The sequence below is a fragment of the Abramis brama genome, assembly GCF_963993115.1.
Source record: "Abramis brama genome assembly, chromosome: 6".
NCBI classification, from domain to species: domain Eukaryota; kingdom Metazoa; phylum Chordata; class Actinopteri; order Cypriniformes; family Leuciscidae; genus Abramis; species Abramis brama.
The window spans coordinates 21,218,693-21,231,741 of record NC_139968.1 but is presented as its reverse complement, the minus strand read 5'-3'; the positions used below and the strand labels follow the sequence as shown (position 1 = coordinate 21,231,741).

The following is a 13,049-nucleotide window of genomic DNA, read 5'->3' as shown; positions in this document are numbered from 1 at the left end:
TCCGTCTGTGCACGGTTAGAATCCCAAATAAAGCATGTCCGATTCAAAGGTACATGCTCACATATGCATTTTTCAAGAGTCTTGCTTATGAGCTCTGCAAACTTGAGGAGCCATTCAAAGTTAAGATAAGCATCCCCCTGACATGCACAGACACACATGTATAGACTCACCATGACCTATCTTCATCTACACATTCACAGTGAAGGGCTCTTACCAAAGCCCTTTTAACGCAGGTCAGTTCACTGGCGACCGTCTTGGTAATGTGCCCATGATAAATGCGGGGAAGTACAGCTGTTATATACTGAAATGGGGAAGAATGAAATTTCACATTTCTCACACAAATTTTTTTTTAGGCTGTTTTATTCAATGTTCCTATATGTTAGAGTCAACAAACAACAAAGGCTATTGGCTCTTTAAACTGAAAGTCGGGACTTCAATTCTCACAACTACCATATTTGTCACTACAAAATTTTTCTAAAAGTGGCTTGTCTTCACCACCGTAAAAATTGTTTGCTCTTCACTGCAGCTAATTAGCTCTCTATATTTATTCAATTATAGACACCATTATAATACCTCAGCAAGCCATAATACACAGTAACTATTAGGGTGATTTTTTCCCCTCAGCAGAATGTAGACTGTACAAAACTCTATGTTCATACTTCTCCAAGAGAAAAGCCCTGCAGTAAAGACAAATTACTATACTAGTTGAACTTGGCTAAATCAACTTAATAGCTAAGTCTCTTCATCTTTGTGCCAGTGGGGTAGAGTAACACTAGGTTAAATGTGCGCTAATGACATTAGTTGAGCAAACGTAACCAAAGCACAATTGCTTAACCGGATCTACCCTAATGTGTGCTAATCTTTCATTTAGCTCATTCCAAATCATGCTAGCAGCACTACAATTTATGTCTGCTAAAACAGATTATGCAGCATTAAACATTTCCTCTTTCTTTTCCCATAAATGCAGGGAACAGGAAATAATTTGTGAATGCCTGTTTATCCACAGAATGTAGAGCATGTGCTGGGGTGTTAAATGGCGAATGTTTCGAGGCTAAGCAATTGCTCAATGTGTTTATTTGCATACAGCTTACTGAGAAGCATGCCACTGCCAAATAAATCTTTGTGTTTATAGTGTTTATGTAGCAGTACAAATCCTGAGAAATCAGTCTCACAGTGCAAGGCTTGACTCAGGTCCATCTAAGAATAAACTTAAGCAAAAGAAGTTGATATTTCATTTATTTCTTTCCCATGCATGTGTTTGGTTCAAATATATAATGTGGAACTTTAGCAGTTTATTGTGTTCATTCAGTGTTTAATTGTTGACCTGTGCGCTCACTGAGATGTTCCAGTTAACCCAGAAAAAAATTATTGTTCAGGGTATGTCTGGAAGTCTTGGAAGGCAGACAAGTGAAGAAGATGGAAAGCAGACATGAAGACACACTGCCCACACTGCATGCTTTCTACACTGCCAAGTCTTGCAGTTTCTCAAATAAATAGTTAGACTCCAGACAATGTCTTCTTGGGCTTGTTTGCATTTGTACTTGACAGGATTGTTGGGGTTGAGGCAACACTTTGCTTCTTCCTTAGGACTGTATAGTTGAGTCTGCAAACATTTATATTTCTTATTTCTCCATGACACTTGCACTCTATGAGCACTGTCTTTGCACCCAAGTTGCCAGTGATAGCAGTCAGGTGTGTCCTGGCTTCAACAGAGGCTTCCTCCATCCCAACCCTAGTAACCCCACTTCTCAACTCATTTCCACAAAGTAATTCCCCTGATTACCCATCACCCCGTTTTCCATTTTCACCTCATTTCCCCCTCTTCGTCATTCAAAGTCACCCGTGGCCTCCTTGACTTTGATTCAGGATCTTCATAGCCTTGTCTAAACCTGCTCGAAGTGAATGCAAATCAGGTTAAGCACATTTCACTGGGACCCATCAGGTCAATCCTGAAAAATCAGTAGCTTATGAAGAGAGACGAAGCACTTTAGCGTAGCAGCTGAGGTCCTATGCAGATATTTGCAAGGGGAGGAAAGACATTATAACTAGAGCCCATCTGAACAATAAACAATGCGGTTCAATTAACCACCTTTAAATAACAGACAGAGTGATGAAATAATGAATCTATCACAGGTCCATAGCACACGTAGCTATCCAACATACAGTACTTGGCAAGCTGCCTTTAACAGGGGTTTTAATAGCCAAGATTTTGACACAAGGATAAGTGTCAAGAGGAGATCATGCTCAGGAGAGTGTATCTAGTGCTGATGAAGTAATCAAAGTCTCCCTTTCTTTTTCTATTTATCACTTTCTCGCCTTCCAATTTGCAGAATGACTCCTGGAGTGAGCTGTACTCCTTTGCCCTGTTCAAGGCCATGAGCCATATGCTGTGCATCGGGTACGGACGCCAGGCCCCAGAGAGTATGTCTGATATCTGGTTGACCATGCTGAGTATGATCGTGGGAGCCACCTGCTACGCCATGTTCATTGGCCATGCCACCGCCCTCATACAGTCGTTGGACTCTTCCCGGCGCCAGTACCAGGAGAAGGTGGGTACTATGCTCCAGACACACACACATACACACCGAAACACCTGCAGATGACCTTCTTATGTGTCACCGTTTGTTTGATCTTGCCAGATCAAAGTCGGTACCTATCGTCTGTTTGAGAGGATGAAACTGCTCAGGCCAACTATCCCTACGGCTGAGGATTCTGGGTATTCTCTGCAATCTGGTCTCCCTCTCATCTGATCAGTTGTCAGTCCCTCCCACAGCTGTAATTCGGTCTTCTTTGATTCCTAATCACGGCATCTGGTGCTTGTTTACACCGGCAACTCTAGTTTGCAACCCGTGTCTTGACGTCACAAACGATTTGGTTACAAACTTCTTATCTCTGCACTATTTCCATTGAGCATGCGACTTTCTGGAACCTCTCTTTTCTTGAAAATATATAATCGGTTTGTTATTGCCATGTGCTTTAAAAGAAAATCTTTTTTGGGGAGATTGTATTTCAAAGAAATTTGATGTCCACCCAGCGTCGGCGCTATGAGGGTCACTGTGCCCCCTCACCTCTGCTCCATTAAAAATTGTAATGCCTGCCCACAAAGTTACCAACCCTGTGCCCACCTGAGTAAAAAGGCTTATATGTTCTTAAATTATTGGAGAATCCCCATGGGACAGCAGTCAGTTTACATTAAAAATCTGACAGTGACATATATATTCTCTTCTACAAGAATTGCACAGCAGTCGGATTGACAGAACTGAATTAAGTTCATCAGCAATCAAATTCAGTTTCAAGTAGACCAGAAGTACTCAGTCCGTCTCCTAGAAACCCATTTCTTGCAAAGTTTTTTTCCAACCTGCTTCAACACACTTGCCTGTGTTTTTCAAACAATTCTGAACACATAAATGAACTGGTTTAGGAGTGTTTGATTAGGGTTGGAGCAAAACTTTGTAAGACAGTGGGTCTCCAGGAGGAGGATTGAAGACCTCTGAAATGGACTATACCAAACTGTCCTACCACTGCTTCTGCCACATCATCCTTTGGTTGCTCAGACAGATTGTCCTGCTCCAAACTCACAGCATTGGTCGAGACAGAAGTTGACCAGGGTGCTTTCCACACTTTGGGAAGTCCCCCTACGAATGACTTACTTTGGTTGGCTTACTCATACTTGCATCTGCACATCAAACTGGCATAGGGAAAAGTATTTCAAGATCAAGCACAACATTTAAAGGTATTAAAATGTATTTAAAGGAATTCCTGCTCATCATTATTTGCATGCCCTAGATTCTTACTTTAAACATATATATATTACGATAAGATTTGAAGGAATGATGTAATGCAGAGAATCCCAAAGGGACTTGCGGTGGAGCTCATCAAATCTCGCCTAAGGCGGCAGACTTTCCTGTTCATTAATCACTAGCAACAGAGCTGCTTGCCGTCAGATAACAGAGCCACTGAGGCAGCAGGGGAGTAGAATGTGCTAAAGATGCCAACAAAAGCCATTCTTTGCATGAGATAAAGGGCCCATAGGAAGCTGTTTTTGACCTCATGATCCAGAATAAACGCAATGTAATGTTCCTTTGAACCAAAATATACAATAAAAAGCTGATGATTTTTGTGCATACTTGAGATGAAGGGGATCTCACTGGTGGAGAGGAAGAAGTGGATTGCTGTGATGGTGGTCCTTGAGTGCTTGCTTTTCTAAAATAACAGGGATATATTTACAACATATTGACCCAGAATATGCTTTCTAGCATACATAAATGTATGGTGAACGTGATTTCACCAAGTACCACATGTTCCTGGATCAACATCTTTGTTGATCCTGGAACAACTTTCCAATCAACCAATCAGATTTGAGGGAAATTTACAGTTTATGTCAAGTGTTATTCACCTATCATTTCCCTCTGATTTTAGGGAAACGTTATGGGTAGGGTTAGGTTTAGGGGTAGGGATAGGATAAGGAATGTTATTCCAGGATCAACTAAATATGTTACCTAACATGTAATTATAAACCTAACATGTCTTACTTGGCAAAATCACGGTGACCACAAATGTATAGTAAATGCATACATAAATGTATAGTATATGTTCAAAAGCCACTGTAAAAAGCATAGGGTACTTTTCTGAGTGAACTCTAAAATCCCTTCTGTAAAAGGATTTATCACGGCTTTGCAACCTGATGTACAAACAGCACAATGTCCCTGTGTAGATCTCCCATTGTCCCCTCACATGTCCATCTCCCCTGCTATGTGGAAACCAATGGATTGCCAGACAACGACAGATGAACGGGACATTAGCCCTTACGTAACAAGCATTACATTGCTTAACTTTGACTTTCAATTACCTGCTTAGATCTAGCCTCCAACAAATGCTCATATGAATTAGAACGACAGAAGTCTCAGATCAGTTTCTGTCAACATTACCGCACCCCAGGGAATTGTGGTTGTATGTACAGGCTTGCTGAGATGTACAGATCGAGCTGTATCAATCGACCATTGGGCACCGCATTATATTAGTATGTTACAATAATGATCACAACATTGTCCAGCATGTACTGTACAAAAGATAATATACTGACTGCATCATGTATGGAAACGATTTGATTTTAAAGAATAATATATTACAGTTCTTAGTCTTTTTGCAGGAGTATACAGCAAGAATTGGTTGTGATCTTTGTTTAGGGTTGTGGACTACAGGGCTGTAGGGGTTTCATATCACGTTGGTTATTACCTAACGGTAAACCATCATAATCCTAGTTGGCGTCGGATACCTATGGTTTAAATGTAACCACTGATGGACTCTATGTCCATATGGAATGAAAGCGTGATATACGGTTCACAGGACTCACAGGCTTTCATCCCCCCTCCTTGGTGACTGTGATGACCTTGATTCTTTGGCAGATGGTCATGGGAAATATATCATCCCTTTATGTCACTAACTGAAGATGAACTGCATGTCCCATTACAAAGATAAAAAAAAAAAACCCGGTGGACTGGCTGAAAATGTGGTTTGATTTCATGCATTTAGAACATGCGCTAACATAGTTCATAATTAATTGCTTGTTTCCCCATGTTTACTGGAGCTGTGTGATTTGTCAGCTAGCTTGGGTTGGAAGTGATTCTGTTGTACATTTTTACGGAAACAAAATGAACAGTTTGGAAATTAAAGTTCTGGTGCTGTATGGAGAAACTTTGCTAAAAACAAGCAAGCAAGCAACACAGACTAAGCTAGGAAGCTTACACAGGTTAATCGGTTCATCAGCCTGTAGGTCACCAGATGTGTAGCTTATCATATTTGTGCTAAGCTAATGCTAGCTCTGTCCTGTGACAGCCCTCTATCTATCTATCTATCTATCTATCTATCTATCTATCTATCTATCTATCTATCTATCTATCTATCTATCTATCTATCTATAGTATAAACAGAGAACAGTTTCCCAAGCTATGACCCAGTCTGAGACCAGGTGCAATTGAAAGTTTCCTGAAGTGTTTTCAGTGCTAATACACAGACCTTGTCTCTACGTAGGAGACTCAAACAGTGATTGCAACAAGGTTCAAGTAATTGGCTTCACGTTTCAGCTTAACACCTTGTCTTACTTCATGGCTGATTGAATGAACCAAAGAGAGGAGAAAATAGACTTCCTTGATCGAAAGAGACAAAGCGTAAATTACAGTTTGTCGAGCCTGACGAGACAAGCGGGCTCTGTTATTTTGAGGTGGCTAAATGTTGATGTGCAAGTAAACACATTTTTGGTACTTTCTTTAAGCACAGTTGTGCTTTTTACCGCTACATGCCTCCTATATATGTAAAGTAGGTTCATTAAAGATGTGTTTTATTCACGAAACTAGCAATTAGCATTGTGCTATTACCCTACGCAGAAAGAAATGCAAAAAAGGTGAAAAGGGATAATGGCATGCTGGGAGTTGGGAACCCCTGGTTGTTTCTTTCGGTTATGTGCGATTGTATAAATCCCTTATCCAATTGTAATTAATTAAGATCGATTTAGATTAGGATTTGGGCCGGATTACTGAAACAAAAGGTTTTCATGAAATGGTTTTATGATAGGGATTTCCACTCTGAGCTAATTAAAGTCAGTCAGTGCACTTCTCCTGATTCCCCTCCCACTGCCAAAGGGATGATGAGTAATCGTGTGCATGCTAACACGCACATGCCATGTCTGTTGTATATAGGATATATCTGCTTCTGACAGGAAGTGTAAGCTTTCTTCTGTTGCTACATTTCTTCTCTTCTACTCAACCCCCCATTTCTTTGGTCTGGCAAATCACTTAATAACCATCAGCACCATTTTTGGGGTGTGTTCTGGAGTAACGTTGCAGCCTATGGGAGGGTCAGATTGCTCTCGGATTCCATCAAAAATATCTTAATTTGTGTTTTGAAGATGAATGAAAGTCTTACGGGTTTGGAACGACATGAGGGTAAGTAATTAATGACAGAATTTTCATTATTGGGTGAACTATCCATTTAGTTTAATATTTAAAGTTAAGGGGATAGTTCGCTCAAAATTTTAAATTCTAACCATTTACTCACCCTAATATTGTTCCAAATCTGTTTGACACACACTGAAACAAAAAAATATAAAAAAAATCATTTAAAAGGTTTTACAAATCCAAGTGATTCTTGCTTTAGCAAAAACCAATCCCTCCATACAATAGCACAATGGCCTGTACAACAGATAGTACCTGTCACTAACAAGTGCAACACCCCTGTTAGTAGCCCAAGAATCGACCCAAGGCTTGTCAAGCCGAGCATGTCACCGCGCACATACCGACAGTCATTATCCACATGTCTTTTTCAACCAGCACCATCTATCCAGCTGCGAGGTCACTAAGGAGCATCACCCTTCCCCCATGCCATTATCCTGGTGTGCACATGACCCAATATAGTTGAGTTATGTTGGAATATGAGGTCTGAGAGGCCACAGAAGACTGTCTCACATTTAACACTGCTTCAGAAATACTGTGACACAAGGTTCAAATTTAGCACACAACCGTATACTGTAAATAGCCTTTCTCCTTGGTAATAAGTGTTTGATGGAATCTGAGATCTTGACTGCAAAATAACCTTAACCTAAGCTTCATCTTCATCACCTCTGTTTGTCTGTCTGTATCTATGATACTTTTCAAAATATACTCTTAGTCACTTAATCTACGCTCACTACTCTCAGTATTGTCCAGTATCATATAGATGGACTTTCATCTCTATTTAAATAAAAAATGCAGTGGATTATTAAATGGATCAAGCATGTCATTGATAGGAATTGTCATCAGGATGTGTGTGTCAGAGAGAAATGTTGCAGAGATGTCATGAGCTGGTGTTATTAACACACTCTCTAACCTCCGCACTTTGCCATTCAACATAGAAACTGTTAATATGACCCCCTGCTTCATAAAGGTCACAAGGTGGGATTTTCAAATTTGACATTTTGTTATTTATTTTTTTAACCTGTGAGATATAGCCACCATTCTATATCACTGATTCTTGAGAACTAGGACAAATCAGACTATATGATAGAAACATTTCTTTAGAATTGAATTTCTGCAACACATTGTTCTGACACAGAACATATAATAATAAATATAGATATTTCCCATGTGAGATTGTCAACTATATTACAGACAAACTGTATATATATAGGCTATATATATTTTGGTCTATTCTGCCACACATACACTGATTATTTTAAAATACTTCTGAGGTTTCTGTTATTTTTTTTTTATATTTGTGTAAAAACTTTTTCATCATAAATCTACTTTAAAGGTAATTTTGTAGTTTTAAGAGGTGTCATCCAAAACTCCAGTCCATGTGGAGGTAAATAATACCCTGAAAGAATATCAGAAGAGGCATTTACATTTAAAATGTAAAAAATCAGTCAAAACATAGTTGACAATGACAGTAACATAGTTGACAATTTCACCATTTTGCCTCAATTTCAATGGCAAGCTTTGTCTGGCCAACCAAATTTTATTTTCTTGATTAGGTTAACCTCACATTTTAATATTTATTTGAAAGAAAACAATAAAAAATATTGCAAAGCACAACAATGTACCCAACAAAGTTGACAGGCAAATAATATGCTCATTGACAATATGTCATTGGAGATAAATATAAAAAACAACTAAGAGGATATTTACCATAATGTGTTCAAAATATCCACGGCAGAAGAAAATATCACATAATGTTGGTCACATGGTTTTGGGATATTTTTTTTTATTTGATTTTTTTTCAGGTTTTGGTTAGTAACAGTTGACATAATTTTTGTGGACATTAATATTTTTCTCTAAGGTATTCAGATTGTAGAAATAAAGTGAATTTAGAAAAATTTGACTAACAAACCAAGACTTCAAAAAGTGCATTTTGCAAAAACTCTATTTAAGGGACATAAAGGCAATTTCAAGCAAACTGAAAAACACGGTGCATAAAATATTATGGTATGTATTCTCCTAATGAATAAAGTTATTGTTAGATTGTTAAAAATTGTTAGAAAAAATATAAATATCAATGGACATGAAATGTACTCTAAATTATAGAACACTCCATATAATAAAAGAATTGTTAAAAATATAATAATGTAAAATAACTCACTAGAGCCTGTAAGACATTCTTAAACTTGTAGCAGGTAAAATATAGGGACACAGCTATGAAACCGTACAGAATATGCATATATTTCTAATAAACCTCTTCCTTTTGGCAAGGCTAGTAGTAATGTTTCTTTAAAAAGGTTTTTTTTTAAGATATATTTTACTCTATATTACATACTAATATAAAATCAATAATTTTTTTTATTTTTATTTTTTTGATATGGAAAATGTGTTAAAAAATATTCTAGTGATCATCCCGTATTAGTTTCAAAGTGAAAAATTACACAACATACATACATACATAGTCAAAACCATTTAACACAACAAATGTACTGCATATTCCAGTAACAAACCAGAAAGCCATCACAGTACAGAAGATGCTGAGAGATGGTTAACTACATATGCTGCGCTATGAATAGAGCTTATCATCTGATTCATCATACTCTTCCTGCTTTGAGAACATCATATTATCATATACTCTTTAGTCTATCACATCCACCATAAATAACTTCCCTTGATGTTTCCTAAAATATCAAGCCTGGATGTTTACTTATTTACTTTCATCTGTAGACCCAGTCAGCTTATCTCCACAAAAGAGGCCTCGTGGGATTAAGATGGGCAACCAAAATTTTGGTGGTTGAAAATTTTGGGTCAAAAGTGTGTCCTGAGATGTCAGCTAACATACATACCCTGTGTCCATTTTCTCTTCTCAGTACAAGCAAGTCGAGCAGTACATGTCTTTCCACAAACTTCCGGCCGACTTCCGGCAGAAGATCCACGACTACTATGAGCACAGATACCAGGGCAAGATGTTCGATGAGGAAAGCATTTTGGAAGAACTGAACGAGCCATTAAGAGAGGTACAAGTTACCAACAGAAAACGGTACACAATTGATAACTTGTGTTAAAACTGACAGTAAATTAACTTCCGCACCTCCAGGAAATAGTCAACTTCAACTGCCGGAAGCTGGTGGCGTCCATGCCGCTCTTCGCCAACGCAGATCCCAACTTTGTGACAGCAATGTTAACCAAGCTCCGCTTCGAGGTCTTCCAACCTGGAGATTACATCGTTCGAGAGGGAACTATCGGCAAGAAGATGTACTTCATTCAGCATGGCGTAGTCAGCATCCTGACCAAAGGGACTATCGGCATGAAGCTCTCGGATGGCTCCTACTTTGGGGGTAAGGACCACACAGAAAGACCATCTTCTTAATTCGGAAACAAGTATCAGTTTGAACATCATACTCAATATAGTACTTACAGAAAAATGCTTTTCCAAGGCTAAACTGTTGTCAGGTATCATTTCCAAATTGTCGTGTTGTGACATCCTGTAAAATATTACATTTTCAAAATAAAAGTCCCTGTAGGAACTTAAAAAAATACTTATAACTACAATTTTAATTTCCAAAGGCAGTACAATTTAAGTTATAAAAAAATAAAATAAAAAAACCTCTAGGAATATCAGTTTAACCACAAGTATCCTATTTGAATTGATCTTTTTACTATTATACTTCCATAATAATTAAAATATTATAATTAATATTCTTTTACATTACATAATCAAAAAACTCCTAAAATTAAGTAAATTAAATCAATCATAATTTCAGTTTATCCACAAGCAACTTGTTTGAGTATAACTTTTACTATTATACTTGAATATTATAATTAATATACTGCACTTTTACATTCCCTAATCAAATAAAAACTAAAATAAATTAAGTCAATTAAATCACTCATTATATTAAAATAATCCTATCAAATTCAATCACATTGCAATAAATTGTAAATTACTTAGAGCCAAATGTTTTTCCAAGGCTAAATTGTTGTAAGCTATTAACGTATATTAAAATGAAATTTCAAAATAAAAGTCTAGAGAGGAAATTATGCAAAAAAAATAAATGCAATTTTAAGGCATTGCTTTAATAGTCAAAAGAATAAAAGTAAGGAATCCCCTGTTCACATTTCTTTGGGATTTTTTGATGAAAATCAAAAACCGAACAGATCGGAGTTTTAAAAGTGAGTTAAAAATAAAACAAAATTGAACGCATGCTGAAAATGTTTGCAGCTGTACATCATTCCACCTTATCATTGCTCCATCTGAGGCCCTAACAGCTCACTTGCACTGTGAATGCAGTGATAAATACCACTGACATTTAAACATGACTCCTTAGTTTCTCCCTCCAGCAAGCTTTGTCCCATTTAAGATGCTGCCTTCCTCGAGTGCCTTACGTTGGTGATCCAGAAAAAAGCAGTGTTTTTTTCCCCAGAGTCTTTAGGGCAAGGTCTGGGAGGGGCAAGGAGCAGAGTTCACTGAGGCTGCGAATATACCAGGAGCCAGCGGCACTGAAGAATGGCTGCAGATAAAGAACTAATTTGGCTAATTAATAACACTGAATTAGTGGAGCAGAACAGCAATGGCAAAGCAATTTGTAACGTCAACTTCAGAGAATCCCAGGCCTAAAACAATTACACTTTACCTTTTACAATGCATGAATGAGAGGGGCTTATTCATGATGCCAGACTGATTTGTCATGGTACTCTATACCGATCACAGCGTCTCTGCTTGCATGCTTCACATAATAAAAAGCCCACTCAGTAAACATTTTTTTTTCCCGAAGTTGCAAAATAAAACAGATTATAATTTAAATGCAAGATCCATGTTTAGCTCTATGTTAAAACATAAAATAGATGTTAAGGTGTTAATGTTTTTTGAAATAACCGTTTTTGTCCATCCAATGAAAGTCAATGGGGTCCAAAAACTGAAAACGACATTTGGACCCCATTTACAATCATTGTATGGACCAACAACAACAACAATTTTTTTTTTTTATATTAACACATTTTTTGGCAACAACACTACATTACCAATAGTAGTAGGTTAACATGAAAAACAGCATGGACATTTGATTCAGTTAATTGCATAAACCATTGTACATATATTCTACAAACTGTATACAATTTAAGCGACTACAAGGCTTTTAAAACAGCATTGGGAGTGACACATGGATACATTAAACGTGTAATGGCCATGCTTCTTAGCAGCTTACAGAAATGAGAATCATCATTAATCTTCTGAGCTGAGCTTTAAATATCTCAAATTATACTCTGAATCGAGCATGTAAGTATATGCAGACATTCAAAGTTATATGTGAATACCTTCAATGGCAAGAACTTTCAGTTACTCTCGTTTAATCTTCTATTAATTATTTTTTTTACGTAGATTTGTGATAATGTAATGTAACTCTGAAACAGAACTAAATTTGATCTCCGCATTTGTGGTAAAGCCCATCATTCTCAGCTTTTATACCAGTGCCCTTGTTAGTGGGAAAATTAATCATCAAATATATCTAATCATCAAATCTGTCTGTAAATCAGTAGACAGTTCGTGAGCCCTAGAATTTGAAAGAAAATCGCATGCAGTATTTAACAAGAGGCTGCATGTGCCAACTTTACAAAGGCTTCTCAATAAGGGACGTGGCCAAAAAAACTTCAAAGACCAATGAGCTGCACTAGAAACAGCCAGAGCACTAGGGGTCCACAAAATAACTTAAATTATACACATTGCATGAAATACAATAATCAGTTCAAAACATTTATTTTTATTTTTATTTTAAATATACAGTCATATGACTGCAAAAAACTTTTTTTTTTTTTCAGTAAAAACATCCAAACATCTTTAAAAATATTAATTCAATAAGAGACATTAGCAAATATGTTTTGTTAGATTATTAAAACGATGATACTTTTTTAAAAAAAAACAAAAAAACAATTGCAAATAGAAGATAAATAAGAAGAAAAGTAAATTAAAATATATTCTCCAAAAAACATTATTTTATGCAATTTAGCCTCAAGTAAAAATGTATTTTGTTTTTTTTACTGAAAAAAAAAAGATTTTTGCAGTCATATGACTGTATATTTAAAAATATTAAACAAATAAATAATCAT

The 13,049-nt window shown here is 37.0% G+C and overlaps 1 protein-coding gene across 1 annotated transcript in view; it reads left to right on the top strand.

Annotated features, from left to right (window-relative positions):
• Positions 1-13,049, top strand: part of hcn2b (hyperpolarization activated cyclic nucleotide-gated potassium channel 2b) — a 31,501-nt gene that overhangs the window by 11,664 nt on the left and 6,788 nt on the right. Inside the window, exons 4-6 of the mRNA XM_084116480.1 lie at positions 2,331-2,549; positions 9,818-9,964; positions 10,045-10,285. Coding sequence (XP_083972606.1) covers positions 2,331-2,549; positions 9,818-9,964; positions 10,045-10,285 — 607 coding nt within the window. The remainder of the gene's footprint in view (positions 1-2,330; positions 2,550-9,817; positions 9,965-10,044; positions 10,286-13,049) is intronic.